The sequence below is a fragment of the Oryctolagus cuniculus genome, chromosome 5 (genome assembly GCF_051225735.1).
Source record: "Oryctolagus cuniculus isolate XC-2025 breed Fujian yellow rabbit chromosome 5, ASM5122573v1, whole genome shotgun sequence".
Taxonomy (NCBI): Eukaryota; Metazoa; Chordata; class Mammalia; order Lagomorpha; family Leporidae; genus Oryctolagus; species Oryctolagus cuniculus.
The window spans coordinates 102779607-102805867 of record NC_142871.1 but is presented as its reverse complement, the minus strand read 5'-3'; the positions used below and the strand labels follow the sequence as shown (position 1 = coordinate 102805867).

Here is a 26261-nt window from a genome sequence, read left to right as displayed (position 1 = left end):
CCACCCGGTCTCCCATGGGTGTGCAGGAGTCCAAGCACTTGGGCCACCCTCCATTGCCCTCCTGGGCCACAGCAGAGAGTTGGACTGGAAGAGGAGCAACCGGGACTAGAACCCAGCTCCCACATGGGATGCCGGTGCTGCAGGTGGAGGATTAGCAAAGTGAGCCACAGCACTGGCCCCGAGAATTTGTTTTTAAAAATTTATTTATTTGAAAAGTAGAAATGAAAAAGAGGGGGAGGGATGACAGGCGGGGGGAGGGAGAGGAGGGAAGCACTAGCTAGCCAGATCTTCCCTCCACTGGTTCACATTCCAAATGGCCACAACAACTACACCTGGAATAAGCTGAAGCCAGGAGCCAGGAATTCCATCCAGGTCTTCCACATGGGTGGCAGGGGCCCAAGCACTTATGCCATCTTCCACCTTCTCCTGAGACTTACTAGCAAGAAGCTGGTTCCAAAGCTAAGCAGCTGGGATTTGAACAAGAACTGTGTCTGCTTAGCCCATTGTGCCACAATGCTGGCTCCCTCCTTGAGAATTTCTAATCCAAATATGAGTGTCCTTCAAAGAATTCTTGAAAAAAAGGAACTGTAATATAAATTTGTTTTGGTGGAAAGAATTTTTGAAATCCCTATGTAGATTTTTTTCATGATAAGCATATTCCATGAAACCTTTCAAGACTCCTTAAATGTATGGATTTTAAATTTTTTGCACCAATAATGAACTTATAGTTTAATTCCATTTTCCATAAACTTTCTGTAGTACTATCACATTTATGAATGAATTGGGCAAGTACTGGATCAATGATATTTTTCTTAATGGGGCTATCACTGAACAGATAGGATTTCTTATAGGAAATTACACTCCATTCAGAAATATTCAAGCATGGATATCTTGGACATAGCGAGCTGTCACTGTATCTCTCTGGTAACAGATCAGTAATCCAATATGGCCTCTTTTATAATAGAAACTTTGGCAAGTCCTAAGGAAATTTTCTGTGTCACCCTGAGTGTTTGAGCTTCTGTGGTATAAACAGGAGGCATAGTTTACAAGAGTAATATTGTAACATTTTTTGAAATAGTGATTTTTCTTAAATTATAATCAAGGCAAATATTTTTAATTGTGAAAACAGAATATGTTTCTGAAAATGAAAGAGCACTCATAAGGATTTTCAAAGATTAAGAACTTAGAAAAATTATATTTCTTTAAAACTAAATTTATTTCAATGCAAACTTTTAGAGTATAATTATTAATACTGATAACATTCTGCTTTGGTATTTTTGACACAGAAGGAACTAAAATATTTTAATTTTTTAAATTAGTTATTGAAAATATACTTAGTTTTCATTTATGAAGTATTATAATATCACCTCAAAATTGATGTCTTAATGCATTTCATTTGTTGAATTATTCATTGAAATATGATTAAAACGTACACTGTACTTAAGCTTTTTGGGTGATACAAATGTGTATAATGTTCTTGCCTTCAAAGAGCTTTCTCAATAACAGATGTGAAAGGTGCCTGCATAACCACAATATTAAATGGAAAATAAGGGAAAATTTTTCATTTTTTGCATTGTCATAAACCACTGTAAAATGTATGGTAGCTTAAAGCAACAACTTGTTCTTTCCTAAGGATTTCAGATCTGATCTCTCATGAAAGCAGTGAGAACACAGTCCAAAATAGTCAAAATCAATATTTTTATAAGTCTGCTAATAAAGGCTTTACACAGTCTGAGTGTTTATTCTAGAAAAAAAAAAAAACATTGCATCTCAGGCTGGCAGGATGGGGGGCATTTTAATATGTCCTATTCATATCCTGTCTCCCCACCACAACAGTAGGCTTGAAAATGGGCAGCTCCAGAATCAATGAAAATTTGCTGCCCAGCAAACCCTGGGTGGGGAAGAATGGTTTTGCAGTCTTAGAAGCCTCTTCCCCAGAGATTTTCTGTTAATTTATACTGGTGGTTCATTGGAACCCTTGCTTACAGTTTGTCTTTATTTCACCTGATAAGAACTTGCTTAGTAGGAACAGCCTTTTCCTCTGGGCATCAGCTGAAGTCTTTCGTGCCATTTATTTAGTATTGCATCTGCCTACGGCAGCAAATACAGGTAGAGGAAGCAAGACACTATCCTAAAAAACTAAAAAGGAAAAACTGAGGAAGGAGATAGCCACAGAGGACATCAGAAAGCTCCGATTTTTGTGGGAATCCAGTTACTGGCCAAGCTTGACCTTCTGAACAAGCAGAACGTGAAGGCTATGGATAGCTGGAAACTGTTTCAAATGCTGAAACATTTCAGTGCTGTCCAGCAGGCACATATAGCCCCTCAGGAGAGACTGGGATGCTTATAGGTAAAAGGTGCATAACTGCGTGATCATAACTTGGATACGGAGCAGAAATGCCAGTGGCCACACATGACAAAGAATTCACAGAACTGGTTCAGGAAAGTGACTAAGCAGACAAATGGCAGCAACAACTGTGACAACAGAAACAAAATATCACCAACAGCTAAGCATTGACTAGTGGAGAGTCTGGTTCTCAGAGTTGCCATATTGGACTATTTAAAGTAACTAATTTTCAATTAAAAAGACACAAGATACACAATGAAACAAAATTTCAAGATGCACAAAGAAACAAAATATCTAAAGGTATACATAAAGAAGCTATTTCTGAAAGCCAAGACATTTGGGCTTACTTGACAAAGACTTTAAATCGGCTATTTAAAAAGTCTTCAAGTAATTAATGGGACTCAAATGAACTAACAAGATATAGGAACATTGTTTCACCAAATATAGACTATCAATAAATATAAATTATTGTAATAAAATTAAAACATTGGCATTAAAAGTTCAAAACAAAGTTATACTGGAGGATATCAGAAATACATTTGAGGTGGGAAAGAAAATCAGAACTTGAAGGTAGATCAATTGAGATTATTCATCCTGAGAAACAGGAAAAAGAATAAGGAAATAAATTTTAACAAAAGTTCAAGACCTGTAGAACATCAGGATCGACATAGGCATAATAGGAATTACAGAAATGAGAAAGAGAACAAAAGAATGTTTGGAAAAAAATGATGGGGCCAGCACTGTGGCACAGGTGGTAAAAGCCACCACTTGTGACACAGGAATGACACAACTGCACAGATTTGTGTCATGGCTGCTCCACTTCCTAGCCAGCTCCCTACTAATGCCCCTGGAAAAGCAGAAGATGGATGCTGTTTGGGTCTCTGCCAAGCACCTGGGAGAACAGGAGGGCACCACTGGCTTCTGCCTGGCTCATCCCCAGCCCCTGCAGCCATCTGGGAAATGAACCAACAGATAGAAGATCTCTCTCTCTCTCTCTCTCTCTCTCTCTCTCTCTCTCTCCCTCCCTCTCCCCCCTTCTCTTCTCCTCCCCTTTCCTCCCCCTCCTCCTCTCCCCCAGCTGTCTCTCTCTACCCCTCTCCCTCCTATATAACTCTGATTTTCAAAATAAATAAATCTTAAAAATTACTGAAAGTTCCCAAATTTGGTGAAAATTATTTATATATTCAAGATGCCCAACAAACTCTGAAAAATTAAACACAAAGATTCACAAGTGGTTCTATAATAAACTTCCAAGTGACAAACACAGAATCCTGATCGCACCAAGAGTTGGTTCATAATATACAAAGGTATTCTCAGTGTTATGAGCTGATCTGTAATTGGAAACCATGGAGCCCAGAAGGTAGTGGGGTAACAGATTCCAAGTTCTGAAAGAAATATCGTGAAATAAGAATCCTGTAACCAGCAAAACTATCCTTCAGAAATAAAAGTGAAATAGAGGAGTGAAGAAATTGTCAGTAGCACATCTGCTCTACCAAAGACACTAAAGGAATTCTGTTGAACTTAATGAAAGAGAACTAGGCTGGAACTCAAATCCCCACAAATACAGAGCATCAGTAAACTTAATTACATAGATAAATATAAATACATTTTATAACTCTTCTATTCTCTTACCAGACTATAAATATACCATGCATGCCTACATGCATAATTACAATTCTATGTTGATAGGCATATAAAGGTGTGATTTGTGTGAGTAGTAGTACAAATTGGGGGAGATTACTATATGGGAGTAGAGTTTTTTTATAAATTGAAATTGAATTGGTATTAATCTAATTATATTTTTGTAAATTTAATGTGTTAATTGTAAATTCCAGGGCAATTAAGTAAATAACTTTAAAAATAGTTTAAAAAAGAATTTAAAATAACACACTATGAAATATCTATTTACCACAAAAGAAAATAGTTATCATGGAATAGAAAAACCAAAAAAGGACAAAATATATTTACAAAGCAAATTACAAAATGACAAATCCTACCCTCGGAGGTAGACATGTGACCTAGCAGCTAAGATGCCACTTAGGATGTCCATGTATCATATCAGAAACCTGAATTTTTTTTAAAGTTTTATTTATTTGAAAGAGTTACACAGAGAAGGAGAGTCAGCGAGAGAGGAGAGGTCTTCCATCCACTGGTTCACTCCTCAGAAGGCTGCAATGGCTGGAGCTGCACCGATCCAAATGCAAGAGCCAGGAGCTTCCTCTGGATCTCACAGGTGGGTGCAGAGCCCAAGGAGTTGGGCCATCTTCTACTGCTTTCCCAGGCCATAGCAGAGAGCTGAATTGGAAGTGGAGCAGTCGGGACTTGAACCAGTGACCATATAGGATGCTGGTACTGCAGGCAGTGGCTTTACCCACTACGCCACAGGACCAACCCCAGACACCTGGATTTAATACCTGGTTCATGATTCCAGCTTCCTTTTAATGCAGACTCTGTGAGGCAGTTGTGATGGCTCAACCTGGTTTGAATTCTCTGCACCCAGCCTGGGACCTATGCAAGCATGTAGGGAGTGAGCCTGCAGATAGGAGTCCTTGCGCTCGCTCTCTCTCTCTCTCTCTCTCTCTCTGCTACTCAAATAAAAATGAAATAAATTGAAATAATTTTAAGTATTTAAAAATACTACCTTATCAGTAATTTTATTAAATGTATACTTTACACACTTAAAAAAGGCAAATATTTGTAGAATGGACTAAAAAAGAAAATGATTCCACTCTATGATGTCTAAAAGACATTTCAGGTTCAAAGTCAAAGTAAAAAGATTGATCAACATAAAACATGACATGTCATGTAAATAAAAATTGAGAGAGCTGGAGTGATAATGCTAATAGCTGAAAAATAGACCTTAGGCCAGTGCCGTGGCTCACTAGGCTAATCCTCTGGCTTGCAGCGCCAGCACACCGGGTTCTAGTCCCGGTCGGGGCACCGGATTCTGTCCCGGTTGCCCCTCTTCCAGGCCAGCTCTCTACTACGGCCCGGGAGTGCAGTGGAGGATGGCCAAGTCCTTGGGCCCTGCACCCCATGGGAGACCAGGAGAAGCACCTGGCTCCTGGCTTCAGATCAGCGCGATGTGCCGGCTGCAGTGCACCAGCCGCGGCGGCCATTGGAGGGTGAACCAACTGCAAAAGGAAGACCTTTCTCTCTGTCTCTCTCTCTCACTGTCCACTCTGCCTCTCAAAAAAAAAAAAAAAAAAAGAAAAAGAAAAATAGAATTTAAGAAAAGGTATTAAAAGAGAAATGAAAATACATTCTCATAATAAAGTACCCATTCATCAAGAAGATTTGAGTTATGTACATACCTGCCAACAAGGCCACAAAATACATGAAATGAAAGTGAAAAAAATTGAAGAAAGAAATAGACACTTCAATAGTAATAGCTGAAGACATAATAACAAATGTCAAAGCTGATAGTATGCTAGAGAGAAAATCAACAAGGAAATAGAAGATTTGAACAAATCTATAAGAAACTAAATCTTACACCAAGGTAGAACATAAGAATAGCAGAATATAAATTCTTCTCAAGTACACACAGAGCATTGTCCAGCATAGATTACATAGATCATAACAAATAAAAATTCAGTGTGTAATACATTATTGCAGACTCAGTCACTCCACTTCGTGTGGAACACCAGAACCTGTTGTCTCCATCAAGCTGAGTTTTTGACCCCATTATCTTTTCCTAGCCTCTAGTAATCACTATTTTAAGTTCATATTGCTTTATAAACTGCCACACATATGAAATAATATGTGATATTTGTCTTTATGTTGGGCTTGTATAATTAAACATAATCATCTTGAGTTTCATCCATTTTGCTGCAATGGTCAGTTTCCATTTTAAAAAAAGATTAATGTATTCTATCATGTATATTTACCAAATTTACTTTATACACTCATTCATTAATGGATGCCTAAAATTAATCTTTTCAACAAATGATAGGAAGATAATTGGATATTGCAAAAGAGTGATATTGGAACTCCACATCATATAAAAAAATTAAAAAGGGATTAAAGACCTAGTTTTAAGAGCTAAAAGTATAATATATGGAATAAAATGCAGATTTAAATCTTCTTGATCTTAAATAACTATAAGTTCTGAGATTTGACACTAAAATACATACAACAAAAGAAAAAATAAACTGGGTTTCATCAAGATTGAAGCTTTTGTACTTTAACGCCATAAAGGAGTGAAGTCAACCATATAATTGATAAAATTATTTGCAAATCGTGTATCTGATAACGGACTAATATTTAGAATGAATAAAAATTCTTGTAGCTCAGCAATAACCAAATAACCTGATTTTAAAATGGGAAAAATATGAATAGACTTTTCTCCAAAGAAGATACACGAATAACAAATAGTCATATGTAAATATGCTCGAAACTAGTCATTAGAGAAATGCAAATGAAAACAATAGTGAGATACCATTTCACCCCTACTACAATGACTATAATCAATAAAATGTACCATAATAAATGCATTAATGATGTAGACAAATTAGAAGCTTCAAATATTGCTGGCGGAGAGTTGAAAGCTATGCAGCACATTGGGGCCAGTGCTGTGGCTCAGCGGGTCAAAGCCCTGGCCTGAAGCGCCAGCATCCCTTATGGGCGCAGGTTCTAGTCCTGGCCGCTCCTCTTCCCATCCAGCTCTCTGCTATGGCCTGGGAAAGCAGTAGAAGATGGCCCAAGTCCTTAGGCCCCTGCACGCATGTTGGAGACCAAGAAGAAGCTCCTGGCTTTGGAACGGCGCAGCTCCGGCCATTGCAGCCTTCTGAGGAGTGAACCAGCAGATGGAAGACCTCCTCTCTCTCTCTAACTCTCTAACTATTTCAAATAAATATTTTTTTAAAAAAGTTATGCAGCACTTTAGGTAACAATTTTACATTTCTTCAAAAGTTTAAACCTAGTTTTAACCTAGCAACTCTAAATCTGTCATACAATAGGTCAAGTATATACTCAAGAGAATTGAAAACACATTATCACACAAAATTCTGCTATATTCTGCAATTTGGATGAATCTTGGAACCATTATGAAAAATGAAAAAGATAGACACCAAAGGCTACATATCATGTAATTCTATTAATGTGATGTGTTCAGAGTTGGTAAATCCATGAAGATAGAAAGTAGATTAGTGATATCCAAGAAGTTGGAGGAGAGATGAAAATGGGGAGTGGCCTGATCATGGGTGTGGGTTTATTTTTTTTTTGAGTGATTTAAAAAATTATAGAATTAGGTAGTGTTTATAGTTGCCCACATTTGTGAATATACCAAAACCATTCATTGTACTGTTTTAAAATGTAAATTTCCTGATACAAGAATTATGTCTCAATGATCTTGTTAAAGTAGGCATCATTGCTGTGTTTGAATTATCAGTGCTCTTTCTCCATGTTTCTGTCTTCTCCATAATGTAGTGGTCTCAGGGTAGTGACACATTATACATGGTGACTGGTCTACAAGTAAAAGCAAGAAGCCACTAGCCTCAGGAAGACTTGATTTTAGAAACTCTAGAACACCATTTCTGACACATTCTGTTGGTCAAAGGCAGTCAGAGTTATCATAGAGCCAAGGCAGGTGAAGGCATAGACTCCATCTCTTGATGAAAGAAGTGGCAAAGTCTCTTTGCAAAAGTCATGTGGGATGTAGATTTTTTTCAAAAATACTACAAAAGGTGGCAGCAGTGTCTTGTGTTCATCAGATCTTATGCTTCTAAGAAGTACATACCATAATCGCTCTCTCATAGCCTTGGTTTACTAAAACTGAGACACATCAGAAGGTTATCTCTGTTGGAAAAGAGTTATACAGTGTATAACTAACTTTATGTTGAGACCTTGGATGGTGGGTAAGATTGAATTTATGGATGGAGTTGGATTAAAGAGCAGTTGAGAGGAGAAAACGGTATGAACAAGGGCAAAGAGGAAGAGAAGTGTACAGAGCACAGGAGGAATTAAAATAAGTTTTTGTTGTTTTGATACTAGGTATTTAATATTTGTTAGGGAAGATGTGGAACTAAAGCCAGCCAGGGAGTACAAGGTTTGAATTGTCTATATCTTGAATGTCAGATGTGTTGTCAGTTTATCATTACTATAATGAAATGATTCAGGCAGATTATTAAGTAAAGGGGTTCATTTAGCACACATTTTTGGAGGCTGCAGGTACAGATTGGGCAGCCCTCATTGATCTAGCATTTACTGAGTGCATAATGGTGACTGTATTATGGTGGATACATGTTTGGGAATCAGGTACACTGTCAGACAAGAAACCAAAGGATCATTTAAGATGAATGCACTCAGTGATCCAAGGACCTTTCACTAGGCCCTGTCTTTTAGAGATCCATACGATCTTCTGATACTGCCACACTAAAGACTAAGCTTTTAACATGTGAACTCATATGGACACATTCAACTTATATCCAACCCACAACACCAGGATGAGGAGGTGAATAGTAGGAACAACTGGTGCAAAGAGTTTGTGTCATAAGAACTTTGATTGAAAGCTTGCATCCAGCAGCTGACATTTGGCACAGGGGCTATGATGCCATGTGGGATGCCCACATCCCATATGTGCCTAGTTAAGTCCCAGCCACAGTTCTCATTCTGGCTTCTTGCTAATGCACACCCTGGGAGGAAGCAATGATGGCTCAAGTAGTTGATCCCTCCCACTCTTATGGGAGACCTGAATTGAGTTCCAAGCTCCTGCCTTCAGCGTGGCCCAACCATGACTATTGCAAGCATTTGGGGACTGAAATTGAACATGGAAGCTCACTCCCTCTCTCTCTCTGCCTTTCAGATAAAAAAAAGGAAAATATTTCTTTAACAGTAGTTTAGAATGGAGTTGAGAGAGTAGAGGTGAGAGGGTGAGTTGAAATGTGAATGCAGCTTTTCTGGTGAGAATTAAAGGTAGGCAGAGCTAAAATAGTAGTCATGGGAGAACCAAAGAGATATGCTGTGTAGGACAAGAACATAAAAACAAAATTTACATATTTTGATAAATGATTAAATGTGAGATCCTGAGTGAATGAAACAGTCAAGAATGACTGTGAGTGGGGAAAATGGTGTTACTAGCAGATATTGGGGAAAATGGAGGAGCAAATGCTGAGGGCTCTTTCATCACATGTATTTGAGGTGTTTATAGTACATTCCATGTAAGAAGTGCATCATGACTCTGTATTTAAATGTGGGTCTGGGGTTTGATGCATGTGCTATACCTGGAGCTACCGACTTGGGTATCCTCCGTGAAGGAGTGATAGCATCTGCTAGTTCACTCACCAAATAGCCACAACAGCTGGGGCTGGGAAAGGCCAAATCCAGGAGCTTGAAACTCTATCCAGGTCTCCCATGCAGGAGAGTTGGGCAAGGGCTTGGCAGGCGCATTATCAGGGAGTTGGATTGGAAGTACAGCAGCCAGGACTCAAATTGGCACCCATGTAGGATGTTGGCATCACAGTCAGTGGCTTAATTCACTGTGCTACAGTGCTATCCCCAAGGACCAATGACTTTGAAGTGAGCTCCCCCCTCCCCCCAGCATCTCCACCCCTTTTTGTGTGGCTGCTCTCCTTTTCTCTGACTGGTACAGGATTCTGTAACATCTATCTTTCTACTATTATGGTATTTTTAAATCAATCCCATTCCTAACACTAGGGTTTTCCATTCACAAGCTTGAGTCTAATTTTGGTCATGCTCAAAATTTCCCTACTCCCTTCCAATTTAAATCAATTCTTTATATTTCTCATGAATGTTTTCCCTTAAAATCAATTTTAAGAAAAAATTAGGGCAAGCTCCTTAATTCTTCTATCTTTGTGAACCTCAGTGTGCTCTCCACATGGTGGGTATTCAGCAGATGTTTGTGTAAATCCAGTCTGGTCAGCAAGCAGTCATGGGTTTTGTTTGGCTTGCATTGTATTGATCTGGAGAGAGTTTATGGAAAATTTCAACTAATTGCCAAAATTTAAACACTGAACTTTTCTGATAAAAATCTGGGGTTTTGTCTTCTCTTGACAACTAGGATGATCTGACAATGTAGAACCACATTTACATATGGTGACAGTTGGCTGAAACTAAGCAGCAGCTGCCCCCCCCACCCCCACCCCGTATATGGGCTGGATTCTTGGCTTCTCACAGTTCACACATGTGTCCTCTACATAATGACAAAATGGCAGTTGATATTATTAAGTCTTACTCTTTTTATTTTCCTTATGAAAGAATTAAAAAGAAAATAAATATTGAAAAACCAGTGCTATATTGAGAGAACCATGTGTTTTTTTATTTTTTATTTTTTTAAGATTTACTTTTTTATTTGGAAGAGGGAGGGAGGCAGAGGGAGAGGGAGAGATTTTTGCATTCACTGGTTCACTCCCCAACTGGCAGCAATGGCTGGGGCTGGACCAGGCTGAAGCCAGGAGCTTCTTCTGGGTCTCCCATGTGGGTGCAGGGGCCCAAACACTTGGGCCATCTTCCACTGCTTTTCCAGGTGCATGCAGGGAACTGGGTAGGAAATGGAGCAGCTGGGACTTAAACCAGTGGTGTATGGGATGCCCATATTGGAGGTGGTGGCTTTACCTGCTATGCCACAATACCAGCCTCATGAGTTTTTATTTTAAAAATGTTTATATTGATTCTCAGGGCATTTATTAATATTTATTAGATACCTATATTGTGCACTCACTGTTCCTAGAAACTGGGAACAAAAAGGTAAGCAGGTTAGGCAAAGGAGCTCAGAATGCTTTCACTCCTGACTTTCACTCTTGGGTTTTCTGAATGAAGAAAAGATGTCAGCATTGTTAAAACCTACAGAAGGAGTGAGGAGGATGAGAGTTGGGTACAGCCCATTTGGACCTGGGAATTTTGTGATTGGGATTTCTTTAAGGTAAGTTAAGGAGTGAATAGATGTTGATGATGTCACTATTCAGAGAATTCATTTAAAATACTTGGTAGGTGTAACAAGGTTGAGGGAAGTTTTACCTGTTTTATAGCAAAGAAGTGTGTGTGTGTGTAAACTAACATAGAGGTATCATTGTAAATATTGAAGATTTAGAAGGAGGCTTAACTAAAATGGAAACATCACTATAGAATAAGGTATGAAACAACAAAGAAGATTACAATACATTCTGGAAGACAGAAAGCAGCTGGAAAAATGGTATCTGACTTAACAGATAAGAAAGTGTGTCAGGGCATGGAAGTGGACCAGTTAACCTGACGAAACCCCTGAGATACTCGTTATTTTCAGGAAGAAGCAGGGTCTGCAGAAGCCAGTGATGGAGGGGTGTGTGTGTGTGTGTGTGTAGGCCCCAGGTAACCATTTCCATTTTCCCTTCTCATCTAACCAGATAGGAGGTGGAGGAATGTCTAATGACAAAGCATCCCTAGACTGGGAGCAAGCAGAGGAGCAAGGGCAGTAATGAGCTGTGGCACTAAAAAAGGCTAACAGAGCAAACTATAAGATTCCCACAAATTGCTCTGCTTCCAGAATACTCGCAGCCAACTGAACATCATTTACCAATCAAAACAGGAAGATTCTTTGGCTAAACTGAGTATCTCCAGAGAATGAATCACCCTGTATTAACATCTGAAAGGCCCTTAGTGACACCCAGCAGCTGATCATGCTCCAAGTGAGGCTTGCTCATTGGCATACTACCACAGTGTATGTAATTGGCAGTCCCAGTTACAGTACTTCATTCTTAAACATGAATGGATTACCAAAAATTACTAGAAATTAGAATACAGCTTCCAACATGGAAGAGGCTGAATGGTCAAATAGGAAAGGCTAACTTGGATGAAGTAGAAGTATTTGGATATGCAGAGAAAAAGATTAAAAATATTTAAGATTTATTGTATTTAAAAGGCAGAGTTAAGGGGTGAGGGAGAGAGAAACAGAGAGAGAGAGAGATCGATCTTCCATCTGTTACTTCATTCCTAAAATCGCTCCAATGGCAGAGGCTGGGCCAGGCAGAAACCATAACTCTGTCCAGATCTCCCACATGGATGCAGGGGCTCAAGCACGTGGGCCGTCTTCTACTGTTCTCCCAGACATATTATATTAGCAGGGAGCTGCAAGGAAAGTGGAGCATCCATGACTCAAACTGGAACCCATATGGGATGGCAGTGTCGCAGGTGGCAGCCTAACCTGTTGCGCCACAACGCTGGCCCCAAAAAAACATTAAAATTAAAACCAGCTGATTGTTAAAATCAAAAAGATTAAAAACTGCATTCAGGATATTTTGAAAGAAATACCCAAAGGTGATGTCAGAAATAAAAATACAAAACAAAATTTGATGTGAGACACAAGACTAGGAAATAAATCAAGGAGAAATCTTCCAAAGTAGAAGGAGATGGAAATATATAAAAGTATATTTATGTGTGTATTCTGCATAATCAAGTAAGTAAGTAAGTAAATAAGAACTTTAGGCAAGCACTGTGTGTGTGTGTATGTGTGTGTGTGTGTGTATTTCCCTGCCATATCTGAGTTTGTCTCTAACACAAAGGATAAAAACTGAATTTCAGTTTTCTTGTTGACAGTTTGATTGTTGGTTTCAGTAGTTGGTTGTCAGTTTCAGTATAGCTGAGTGCCATATTTGAAGTTAATAGTTACCATCTCAATGTACTGAATTTTAATTTGTGAATAGAAACTTTTTACTAAGTTTGAACATAAGAGCATTTTAACCTGTTATCCATCATTTTTTTAAAGCAAGATTATTGCCTTGCATGGTTTTCCCATACAGTGTGAGTAATGTTAAAAGTCAGCTTAGAGGAACATATTTCTCTTTGGTTTTCAATGAATGTTGAATTAGAGAGATGTTTTGTGATATTTCCCCCTGAGTTTCTTCATGGTCCAATAAAGCCAGAAATTTGAAGTAAGATCAAGGTAGAAAGATATTTGGACTGTGGCTTCTCTCTGCTACCTAGAAATAATTTTTAAAAATTTTCCGAAAGAAATCCCTCTTTTGAAACAAAATGAATGCTACTGGAAACCATTACACTTATTGAAATAAACCAGTCCCCAATGCAAATCAAAGTGGATTAAGAGTAAAAGGGATCACGTAAACAAGACAAATGTCTGCTAATAATAACTGATAGAATTAAAAAGGAGAGGACGATCCAACACGGGAAGTGGGATACACAGCAGACTCATAGAATGGCAGATGTCCTAAAAAGCACTCTGGCCTCAGAATCAGCCCTTAAGGCATTCAGATATGGCTGAAGAGCCCATGAGAGTATTTCAGGCATGGAAAGCCAAGACACTCTGGCAAAAAAATAAATAAATGAATAAATAAATAAATAAATAAATCTCTGTGAGTGAGATCCTAGTGGAAAGAACTGGCCATCAAAGAAGGAGGTATGGACTGGCGAAGTGACTCACTTGGCTAATACTCCACCTGTGGCGCTGGCACACCGGGTTCTAGTCCGGGTTGGGGCGTCAGATTCTGTCCCAGTTGCTCCTGTTCCAGTCCAGCTCTGCTTGGCCCGGGAAAGCAAAGGAGGATGGCCCAAGTGCTTAGGCCCTGCACCCACATGGGAGATCAGGAGGAAGCACCTGGCTCCTGGCTTTGGATCGGCGCAGCAGGCCGGCTGTAGTGGCCATTTGGGGGGGTGAACCAACAGAAAGAAGACTTTTCTCTGTCTCTCTCTCTCACTAACTCTGCCTGTCAAAAAAAAAAAAAAAAAAAAAAAAAAAAAAAAAAAAAAAAGGAGGTACCTTTCTCTGAGGGAGGAGAGAACTTCCACTTTGACTATGACCTTGTCTAAATAAGATCAGAGTTGGCGAACTCAAAAGGCTTCCATAGCCTTGGCAACTCATGACAAGAGCCTTGGGTGATTACTGATGCTATAAACAAGAGTGTCAATTGTTAAGTCAACAACAGGAGTCACTGTCCACTTACTCCTCATATAGGATCTCTGTTCTTAATGTGTTGTACTATGTGAATTAACGGTATAACTAATACTCAAACAATATTTTTCATTTTGTGTTTCTGTGTTTCTGTTGAAATCTTTACTTAGTATATACTAAATTGATCTGTATATAAAGAGAATTGAAAATGAATCTTGATGTGAATGGGATGGTTGCAGGTGGGAGGGAGGTTATGGGGGGAAAAAGCCACTGTAATCCAAAAGCTGTACTTTGGAAATTTATATTTATTAAATAAAAGTTAAAAAAAAGAAACCACTCCCCAAAGACAAACATTTGTGTGGTAATTAATAGAGTACAAAAATGTAACCTATATGAACAAAATTGATATTTTGAGATTTGATTCTTGTTTGGAGCCCTTGCCCTCCACTGTTGAGGAAGTTCTTTTTTTCTATTTGTTGAATTCTTCACTTAATGAAGGGTTAAGCTTATGATTATAAAATAACAAAGTATGTTATTGTAAAAATTGAAAGAATAAGGATGGAAGAGGGAGAATGGGAGTATGGGACGGAGGATGGGATGGGAAGTATCATGCTCCTAAATCTGTATATATGAAATACATGAAATTTATTCAATTTATATAAAAATTAATTTTTTCTGTGGTAATGAAAAATAAGCTACTAGTTCCTTGCTACATTTAGTACCAGTCTTTTTTTTATTTATTTGACAGGTAGAGTTATAGACAGAGAGAGAGTAGTATCAGTCTTAAATTGGTACTAGGTGATCAGTATTGGGAACTAATCTGCAAGAGTTTAATAGAATAAAACATCTTTGGAAAGTACATATTTACCTTTTGTCAGTGTTCTTTGAAATTCTACACACTTCTATCAACAAAATCAAAAACACTGCTTATTTCCTTTAAAATCTCTACTATTGTCAGACTGCGGTGAATTCTGAGATTTTCCTCTGTTGGAATATCTTATTTAATAAGGGATATCACAACATAGCACTGTGGCCTAAAAACTCAGTTTTACATGCCCTAAGGTTTAGAAATACCAAAACAGTGATTTAAAAAAGAGTGAGGGCATTGCCTAGCAGGTAAGGTTCAGATTAAGAAGCCCCTGTCTTACATCGGAGTACCTGGGTTTCATGCCCGACTCTGATACCTGCTCCAACGCCTGATTCCAGCTCCAGGGCCTGATTCCAGCTTCTTGCTCATGAAAACTCTGGGAGACAGCAGGAATGGCTCCAGTAATTGGGAACCTCCCGTCATGTATGATTGAGCTCCTGGCTGCTGTTTTCAGCCTTGGTCAAGTCCAGCTGTTCTGGGCATTTGGGGATTGAACCAACAGATGGGAGCTCTGTTTTTAACTATCTGTCTCTCTTCCCCTCTAATTAAGTAATTATTTAAAAATTAAAAAGAATGAGAATGAAAATTACATAGGTAATATGACTATTACTATCATATAGATAGCATGACTGCTTCCACATTTCCATTAGGTTACTACAACTGTACATTTATCAAGAGAAACATTGAGATACTTTACTATATAGAACTTCATACCTATGTTTTCTTTCCTTGCCATCTTCAGTTTCCCACAAAAGTCCTTTGTTTTCCTCCCACAGTACAATATTTCCCACAGGCCTTCCTGAGGAGTTCTCTGTAGCAGCCACATTTCGTGTACGCAGAAGCACCAAAAAGGAACGTTGGTTTCTATGGCAGGTTTTAAACCAGCACAATATGCCACAGGTAAGGAATCACAAGAGTTGTGTGATTTGGTCAGGTGAGTCTTTGAACAGTTATCTCAAATTTGGAAGCCGAACTAGCATCCAGATATTCTTTTGGAGGCGTCCTCTATAGGGAAATGCAAGAATCATCATCGTTAGGGAGGTCGTGCTGAGGCTGTAATATGAGAAGCTAGTTGGCAAGACAGGGTTAGTGTTTTTTTACTTCCAGATTTCATCTAATTATGCTTGCACTGATTTTCCTTCACAACAGCTTCATTAATTAGCTCACCAATAACTTCTTAACCCATTCTTTAAAAGAAGATGTATTTATTTGAAAGGCAGAGAGAGAGACAGACAGACAGACACACAGAGAGACTTTTCCATTTGCCTGTTCACTCCCCAAATGGAGTAGCATCCAGGGCTGACCAAGCTGAATCCAGGAGCTAGCAATTCCGTTCAGGTCTCATGTGGATGGCAGGGAACCAAGCACTGTTTCCCATCTTCCACTGCCTTCCCAGCCACATTAGCAGAAAGCTAGATCGAAAACACAAGCAGTTGGGACTTGAACTGGCATCCAGTATGGGATGCCAACATTACAGGTGGTGGCTTAACCCACTGTGTCACAACTCTGGCCCCAGGTAATGACTTCTTTACCTCCCACCATGTCTGTTGTTATATATTATTTTTTAACATGGTTCATTGCTTCGTGTGGGGAGCAACTCGGACTAGGCTAAGTTACTGGAATTAAGACTTACTCTATGCATCTGCTCTCCCACAATATGGCACTGAAAGGGAGTAAACAACTTCTACACAGCTGCCTCTCGCCAGTTTGACTGATGAGCTGCAGGAGCTGATCTTGCTCCTGATTGGAGATCAGCGTGCTCGGTGTGTGGGTAGCAGAGTTGGGATTGGTGGAAGAGGACTATAAAGGAGGAGAGAGACAACATGCACCAGGAACATCCGGGTAACATCTGAGCAGCCCCCGAGAGAGCCGGCTGGCGGTGTGCTGCTCCTCCGTGGAAGTGGGGAAAGTGGCAGGGGGAGCTGCCCCTCCACGGAAGTGGAGGGGTCGGCAGCCAACCCAGGAAGGACCAGCAGCAAACCCGGGAAGGGCTGAGCAGACAAAAGAACAGCGCAGGGTCCTGTGTCGTTCCTCCGTGAATGGGGGAGCGACAGCTTCGTTTAACAATCCTTGGTGAATTGAGATTTAAATATTTGTCCCATCAATAAAAAAAATTATGGTAGACTATATTTTAGGTGTGAAAAGTGTAAAGATTTATAAAGCAGAATTCTTACTTCTCATTAACATATGTCTAAAGAGAATAACATCTATGATAACAATGTAATACAACATAATTATACAGTGGAATAAGTGCAGTAGTAGAGACAAACTTGGCATTGAGTAGGGCCTATAAAGGCATGAAGACAATAAGAACCCAAGAAAGTCTGTAGAAGAAATAACCTTTGGGTTGGAAAGGGGGGTGCAGGCACTCTAGGGAGGGGAGATTAAACTCAAAATTACTTAATGGAGCCATACATTTGTGTTTATATGTATATCCACTGAAATGTTTTGAATTTCCCCTGGTCTTTTAACCGATTAACATAGTCGCAATGTTATGATGGGAAGATGAATTAAATGGAAAAAGTATGTCCTCTATAAAGGAATTTCTCTGCACCAAGCAAATCTTCAAAGGTTAAAAAAGTTGATCTCAGTTTCTATGCTAAGCAAAATTATATTACTCTTAAATGAATAACCTTGAATTGCTCACATAGAATATAAATAATATATATAAATTACATGAAACATCCAAAATTTTAAAATTATAAATTTGTATCATATCTACAAATATAATTATAGAATTTTAATACAATTACAAAATAAAATATATACAACACATGCATTCTTAGATCTCTCAAGAACAAATGTATTCACCAAAATACTCAATATCTAAGCAATTTTTGTAGCTGGTTGTTTACTGTTCTTTTTTGTTAACAAACCTGTTGTACTCAAGTGTTTAAAATACTTTACTGAGTGCTTCCATTTTACTAACATGTATTTTGAGCTTTCTATTGTGTTTTAATAATTTCAAACATCGCTTTTTAAAACATTTTTAATTTTGCAGATTTCTATCGTAGTTGATGGTGGAAAGAAGGTGGTGGAATTTATGTTCCAAGCTACAGAGGGAGATATGTTGAACTACATTTTTAAAAACCGAGAACTGCGTTCTTTGTTTGATCGTCAGTGGCATAAACTTGGCATCAGTGTACAACCCAGGGTCATTTCGCTCTATATGGATTGTAATTTAATTGTGAGCCGGCAGACTGACGAAAAGGACACCATGGATCTTCAGGGAAGGACAGTCATTGCTGCGCGAGCGTCAGATGGCAAGCCTGTGGACGTAAGTTGTGTTGTTGGTTGTAAAAGAGAATAGTAGCATTCTATGTTACACAAAACATCGTATTAAAAACCTCTTTAATTACTAGGAAATAGCTTCCCTTCTCTCACTGTTTAATTTGCTGTCACATGCATGAAGGGTAGCTATGTATTTCTGACAGTATTTTCACATTTATTATCTTCTTTCTATTTTCACCTATTTTCTCGAGCCAGTGAATTTAAAAGAACTGGGTCATGCCTTTAAAATAATATTAGGTAAGGTAAATTTTCGTAAGAATTGGAAATACAATATAAAATGTAAGCTTGATCTAAGCTCATATGTTTTGAATAGAGAGGACTGAGAAAAGATGAAGTTTAAATTAAATGGTTCCAGATTATCTAGTGTTTTCATTCAAGAACAATAAGCTATTTATTCATCCTCACAATAGTAATTGCTTTGTGTTGTGGACTACTTTTCATAAGCTTATAATGACTTTCCAGAGTTCTATAGGAGGAAAATACAATCACTAAGTATCAGTAGGTCATGTGGATGAGAAAAATTGGCTAGCAAATCCCTTCCAGATGAAAATATTCTTTAAAATTACATTTGAAGTAAGATGATATAGATTTTTCCTAGAGAACAAGGCCTTTAATCTTAAAAAAGTGAAAGATATATATTAATTTGATATCTGTACATTTTCGTGTGAATAGAGTGATAGAAAAAGCCACAAAAATAATCAATACAGATCACGCATAGAAAATAATGATCTGAACACACAAAGCAATAAATAGCTTAATTTTCTATCATAAGTACAACTTTTGATATGTACAAATACACATTTAGCCAGCTTATTTCTAAATGCCCCCACGGACAGATATAGGTAAAATAATAAATATTATTTTAAAATCAGTGAGAATTTCATAACTAGGGCTCAGTGATGACCAGCAAACTATACCAGAGTAGCAGCAGTCCACCCATCCTGGTGACATCCCATCATGGACAGCAGGCTGCTTGGGAGTCACACAGATGAGGTTTTAAATCCTAGCCAAGCTGCTTAATTGTTGTCATCTGTTCATTTATTCTGTTAATTATTAATTTATCTGAACCTCAGTATTCTCAGTGATAGAGTAGGTGGATAATACCTTATAATGTGGTCAGTTCTCTGAAGAATTATTTGTCTATTCAGGATCAGACACATAATATTCAACTCTGTTATAAGAAGGTACAAACAAAACTAAACTACCAAACTTCCTTTCAGAGATCTCGAAGGCTAATAGAAGGATTAAAATCTGTAGCAGTACATGTGGCTGCTAATGATAACAATATTAATCACAAAAACATCAGTATGAGAACTTGCAGAAGGTGTATCCAAAGGCAAAAGGAGCAAGTGAGGACCAGTACCTAGAACATCAGGGATGTGACTTGTAGCAATAGGTGGATCATAGGTAGGTAGGAAGTCATTCAGAGAATTCTAATGCCAGAAGTGGGGGAGTGGTGTTAGGACCTGCCTTAAGTACAAGAGCTTGAAATTCAAATCTATTCTCACAGGACTAGTAAGATCATAGTGGGCTCTGGATCCAGAGGAACTAGAAGAACGCAAGAACACACTGAGATAAGCTGCAAGAGAAGAATGGGTTGCAAGACTAGAATCCAGTCTTGTTGCTCAGCCTCTGAAAGTTGGGTGATCTATGTCCTTTGTCTCATTGACAGGCAGAGTGGACAGTGAGAGAGAGACAGAGAGAAAGGTCTTCCTTTGCCGTTGGTTCACCCTCCAGTGGCCCCCGCGGCCGGCCTGCTGTGGCCGGCACACTGCACTGATCCGATGGCAGGAGCCAGGTACTTATCCTGGTCTCCCATGGGGTGCAGGGCCCAAGCACTTGGGCCATCCTCCACTGCACTCCCTGGCCACAGCAGAGAGCTGGCCTGGAAGAGGGGCATCCGGGACAGAACCAGTGCCCCGACCGGGACTGGAACCTGGTGTGCAGCCGCCGCAAGGCAGAGGATTAGCCTAGTGAGCCGTGGCGCCGGCCCTCATTGACTTTTTAACCAAGGAAAGAACTGATCCAGAACGTACAAATGAAGAATATCAGGTGTGTCCTTGTTAAAAGGACACAGTATGAAAATTATAGTACAATATTATAGTGGTTTCATCATTTAAGGCAAATTCTGATTCATTTGAGGATAAAATTGAAGGCATGTCATCATGCAGCTTTTAAAGGACACAGTCACTGTTACACAAACAAAAGATATCATTTTAAATAATTCTTGGTTCTAAAATTTCAAGTGAACTAAATTCTCATCATCTCCCTTTAAGCTCTGCGATCCATGAGATCAGCTGTCGTGTGAGAGTGTTTTAGTTTTTCAGGCTGCATGCTATTGAAAACACATTCTAATGATTGGCTTTTGTGTGAGAGAAAGGCAATAAGACTGATATGAAGGAACTTTTTAAAAAATAAGCCTTCAGGTTGACAAGCATCAATATAGATTTAGCCCTAACTGGATTTTCTAAAGCATTGTCATTCTAAATTCTAAATTAACTAATGAATAAAGAAAACATGGTTGAACTAGGCTGATTATAGTTGCAATATCATGGGTACCTAATTTCTAATCCTTTAAATAATTGAAAATCTGTTTTTACTAAAGTAACATAATTCACATGCAGGTGGTGATACATAATAAGACTTCAATATTTAATGGTTATTTTGATAATGATGGTAAGTTTTAGTTAAGAATAGTATTAATTGGTGCCTCCATTCTTCTACATAACTGGTTTATTACTGTCAGTGTTCCATTAGACTATGTGAGATACGACATTTAAACTTTAAGGATGGCCATTGTGATACAGTGGATCAGGGCAAATAAACAGGAATGGGCATTGTAAGCATAGCCTGTTAGACTGCTGCTTGGAAGGCCTGCATCTCATGTTGGAATACCTGGTTCAAGTACCAGCTGTATTACGCTTCTGATCCAGGTCCTGCTAATGCGTACCCTGGTAGGCAGCAGATGATATAGCTCAAGTGCCTTAGGTTCCAGCTACCCTCATAGGAAACTCAGATGGAGTTCCTGGCTTCTGGCTTTGGCTTGGCCTAGTCCTGGCTGTGGCAGGCATTTAGGAAGTGAACCTATGAAAGGAAGCTAGTGGGCAAGCTTGTGTGTGCATTCTCTCCTCTCTCTGCTGTGGGGAGCAGCCCGGACTGGACTGAGTTACTGGAATTAAGACTTATTCTATGCATCTGCTCTCCCACAATATGGCGCTGGGAGAGAAGTAAACAGCTTCCACACAGCTGCCTCCAGTTCAGCTAATAAACTGTAGGACTTGCTCCTGATTGGAGGAGAGCAGCGTACTCGGCGTGTGGGCAGCCGAGTTAGGATTGGCGGAGGAGGACTATAAAGGAGGAGAGAGACGGCATGCACCAGGAACATCTAAGGGGAACATCTAGCTGAAGGAACACCTGTGCAGCCCCCGAGAAGAGCCGGCCGGCGGTGTGCCGCTCCCCTGCGGAAGTGGGGAATGTGGCCAGGGGGAACTGCCCTTCCACGGAGGTGGAAGGGATAGTAGCCAACCCGGGAAGAACCAGCAGCAAACCCGGGGAGGGCCGAGCAGACGAAAGAACAGCGCAGGGTCCTGTGTCGTTCCTCCACGAAGAGGGGGAGCGACATAATGGTGCCGTGACTCGGATTAGGAAACTTAGGAGGGAAGAAATGACTCGGATAGGAAACCTAGGACGGATAGCAAACTTAGGAGGGAAGAAACGGGAAGAACTGGGAAAATATCGGAGAGAGAGACTAGCAAACAGCCTAGGGAAAAGCCGGACGAAAAAGGGTGCTGGAAGAAGCTATTGAAAGCCTAGGCATAGACTCAGATACGGACTACGGGGGGAAGCTGGGAGAAATCTCTAAGGTCGAAAGCGAAAGTGAAAGCTAGAACAAACAGACTCGGATACGGACTGTGGGGAGAGGCCAGGAGAAATGAAGGAGGAATATTGTTGGAGGAAAGCTTGGGGAAACATACCGGGTAGAGAAAAATGTTAGGGAAATTGAAGCCGTGGGGGGCAGGCCAAGGCGGACACGAAAGCCACTTTGGGATTCTCAAGTTAGCCCGGGAATAGGGGGCGAAAAGTTGAAACCAGAAGCTGAAACGTAAGCCAGATTGGGATCCGTCTGATTAGCCCGGGGAGCAAAGGACGGGAAGCCAAACCGTGGGGCGGAGACGTAAGCTGGGTTGAATTCGCCAGGCTAGCCCGGGGAACTTAGATTGAATGCTAGTGGCGGACACGTAAGCTACGCTGTGTGACTCGCGGAAGCCGCCGCGTGCAGAGAGCACGGGGCGTGAATAGATAGGGAACGGGGCTGGCGCGAGGCCGTGGTTCAGACGCGAAAGGGTTAAGTGCGAGACTGCGGAGTGTGCGCGCAAAGCGGGCTGAAGCGGCTCAGCCGGAAAGCCGCTGAGAAATAGCCTCGGGGCGGAGCCTGCCGGCAGGGCGAGGCGCCGGGAAGCTGCGGGGATAAGAGAAACAGAAGTTTTAGAAGTAAAGTGAGAGAAATAGGAATGCTGGAAGATAGAAGTGGAATGGGAGAAATAGGAATGCCCGGAGATAGAGAAATAGAGAAATAGAAAGGCCTCCCCTCAACATGGCAATGAGAAAGCTTGGATTCGGTCTGCCCAATTAGTGAGGCGATGAGAACCTGTGGCGGCTAGCAGCTTATGCGCCGCAGGTCACCGAAGACAGGCACGAATTAACATCAATAAGGCCTCCCCACAACACTGCTATGTGAGAGCTTGGATTCGGTCTGCCTGATTAAGGCGGTAAGCACCAGCAAGCAGCTCGACCAGAGTATGAGCTGCAGGTCACCGAAGATAGGCACGAACCAACACTAATAAGTCTCCCCCACAATACGGCAATGAGAAGGCTTGGATTCGATTTGCCTGATTGTTAGGGCTTGTAAGCCCCTGCAGGCAGAGCAGAGCATGCGCTGCAGGGCACCGAACACAGGCACGCATCAGCGCCTAAAAACCTCCTCACAACATGGCGAAGAGAGGACCTGGATTCGGTTTGCCTGATTGATAGGACTTGTAAGAGCCTGTGGCAACTCTAGCAAGTAGAGCAGAGTGTGTGCCGCGGGACACCGAAGACAGGCGCGTATCAACGCCAAAAATAAAAAGAAAGGGGGATCTGTGGGGAGCAGCCCGGACTGGACTGAGTTACTGGAATTAAGACTTATTCTATGCATCTGCTCTCCCACAATATGGCACTGGGAGAGAAGTAAACAGCTTCCACACAGCTGCCTCCAGTTCAGCTAATAAACTGTAGGACTTGCTCCTGATTGGAGGAGAGCAGTGTACTCGGCGTGTGGGCAGCCGAGTTAGGATTGGCGGAGGAGGACTATAAAGGAGGAGAGAGACGGCATGCACCAGGAACATCTAAGGGGAACATCTAGCTGAAGGAACACCTGTGCAGCCCCCGAGAAGAGCCGGCCGGCGGTGTGCCGCTCCCCTGCGGAAGTGGGGAATGTGGCCAGGGGGAACTGCCCTTCCACGGAGGTGGAAGGGATAGTAGCCAACCTGGGAAGAACCAGCAGCAAACCCGGGGAGGGCCGAGCAGACGAAAGAACAGCGCAGGGTCCTGTGTCGTTCCTCCACGAAGAGGGGGAGCGACACTCTGCCTTTCAAATAAATAAACATTTTAAAAAGAATAATTTTTTAAAAACTGTATAAGTAAGAGTTAACCTAAAAAGCCTTTCAAGATGTCACAGAAAAGAAATAATTAAAATTAATTGAGTCAGAGAATTTTGCATTGCTGCAAATCTTGGGCTGCTTATGAATCCATAAGATGTCTGTAGTTCTTTTTAAAAAATTATTTTATTGGAGATTGAGAGAACATGAACCCGACAAAGAGCTTGTTCCTATCCACTGACTCACTCCCCAAATGCCCATAACGGCTGGAACTAGATCAGGAACATATTACAGATCTCCCACATGAGTAGCAGGAACCCAATTATTTGAACATCATGGCTACCTCCCAGAGTCTCCTTTATGGGGAAGTTGGAATCAAGAGCCAGAGTTAGGAATCAAATCCAGGCACCACACTTCAGTGTGGGACATGGGCATTTTAATTGCTAGGCTAATCTGCTCCTGGAGTTGGCAAATGCTTTCCATGAGTTAAATTAACTTTGTTCGTCTTTTGCCTTTTGGTTTTGGGGTAGAGAGTCACAGTTAAACACAGATGTCTGTTTTCTATATACTTACTCCTTGACTTTAAAGTCATGTAAACTCTAATTCTCTTATAATGAGAGACAGCGAAAGATGTATTAAGGATTGGAAGGAGGGAGGGAGAGGGAAAGAGAAGCACAGAAGCACAGAAAGGAGTTGGAGGAGGAAGGTGGAGAGGATTGTTTTCTGACATAGTTTATGTCGAATCATCATATAATGAATTATTAAATTATTAAATTTTCAACTACAAGCTAATTTCAAATCTCCCATCAATAGCTACTAATATAAAGTGTTATTCAATACAGCATATTAAGCAATATCAGTTCCTAAGAAATTCAGTCTTTCTGAGCATCTATCAGGTTGACATATTTTCAATAATTCGCACTATTTACTTAGGTGGTGGTTCTTCCACTTAAAGGCACAATTATACTTTCCTTTATTTTCCTTAATTTCATATTCAAATGTCAAAAAACTCCATCAAACTGTTTAGCAAATATAAGGAAATCTGTTTTTCTTTAAAGATTGTAGATTCTTGCTCAGGTTTGTACCAGTATAATACATAATCCATAGGTTTTAGACAGAATTCATGAAATAATTACCTTTATTTTTCTTACTGTGAATTGTGCATTAATTTCAGTGCCTCATACAGGAAGGAGGTCTGGAATGGCAGATAACAGACACCTCCTCCATCATGATCTTGAACCACTGACTTTTTCTCCAGAATTTTATACTTGGATTTATCCAGAATTTTATACTTGTTGTTATTGTGTGAACATCATTGTAGTGTATAATAATACCTCTCATTAATTAAATACTTTTAAATTCTTAAATAATTAGCCAAGATTTATAGTAATTTTACTACCTGATTTTCTTTGTCTAGATCTTTTGCTATATGTGACTGTCTCTTTCTAAAACTGGTCCAAAAAGTAGTGAATCCTAAATTAAACAAAAAACATTGAAAATACCTACTAGCTATTTTTACTAGCTTTCTTTTTCTTTCCAGCTACATTATCAGAGTTCTTAACTGTCTTAACATGTTTCTCAAAAAAAAAACCTGATGATACTTTTTACTAATTTTTTGATAGATTGAACTTCACCAACTTAAAATCTACTGTAATGCAAACTTCATAGCTCAAGAATCATGCTGTGAAATATCAGATACCAAGGTAAGCTAATTCTCTTGGGATGTGACCATGCACAATGCCAGTTACCTTTGGCTACATGAACTGTGGAGTCCAAAGGCACTGGCTGCCTTCTGCTGATGCTGAATGAGTAGTTCATTTCAAGGATAGAAGCCTCCTTATGCTCTCCCATAGTGCCTTTTCACAGTTTAAATCCCAACATTGCTCTCTGAATTTCAGGCCTGACGTGCCCTCACTTTGGCCTCTATATACCTAAAAGAGAATGTATGCCTTTCTGTGTAAACTGTGTTCTGACAGTGGCATCATCACTTAGTAGTTACGTGAGCTTTCATCAATGATCACACCTGATACCATTCAGCTGCTTTTTCTAGCCTGTCATCCATCCTGGCTAGTTTTCTTTTGTGGTCGATTTTTTCATTCTCATCTTCCATTGTTCTGTTATTACAAAGTGCACTACCTTTTCCCTGTAACTGCCAAAGTCCACTTTTACCTCATACTTGGGCTTTTCCATGTCAACTGCTTTCCTCATATCTAGTCCTTTATCTTTGTAACATCAGTGGTAAACATCTGTGAAACATGGCTTAATCTGTTCATTCACTTTTTT

At 40.1% G+C, this 26261-nt stretch overlaps 1 protein-coding gene across 1 annotated transcript in view; it reads left to right on the top strand.

Moving 5' to 3' along the window:
* COL19A1 (collagen type XIX alpha 1 chain) overlaps positions 1-26261 on the top strand; it is a 406965-nt gene that overhangs the window by 41403 nt on the left and 339301 nt on the right. The window contains exons 5-7 of the mRNA XM_051855528.3: positions 15828-15951; positions 18053-18328; positions 25601-25681. Of these exons, the coding sequence (XP_051711488.2) occupies positions 15828-15951; positions 18053-18328; positions 25601-25681 (481 nt within the window). The remainder of the gene's footprint in view (positions 1-15827; positions 15952-18052; positions 18329-25600; positions 25682-26261) is intronic.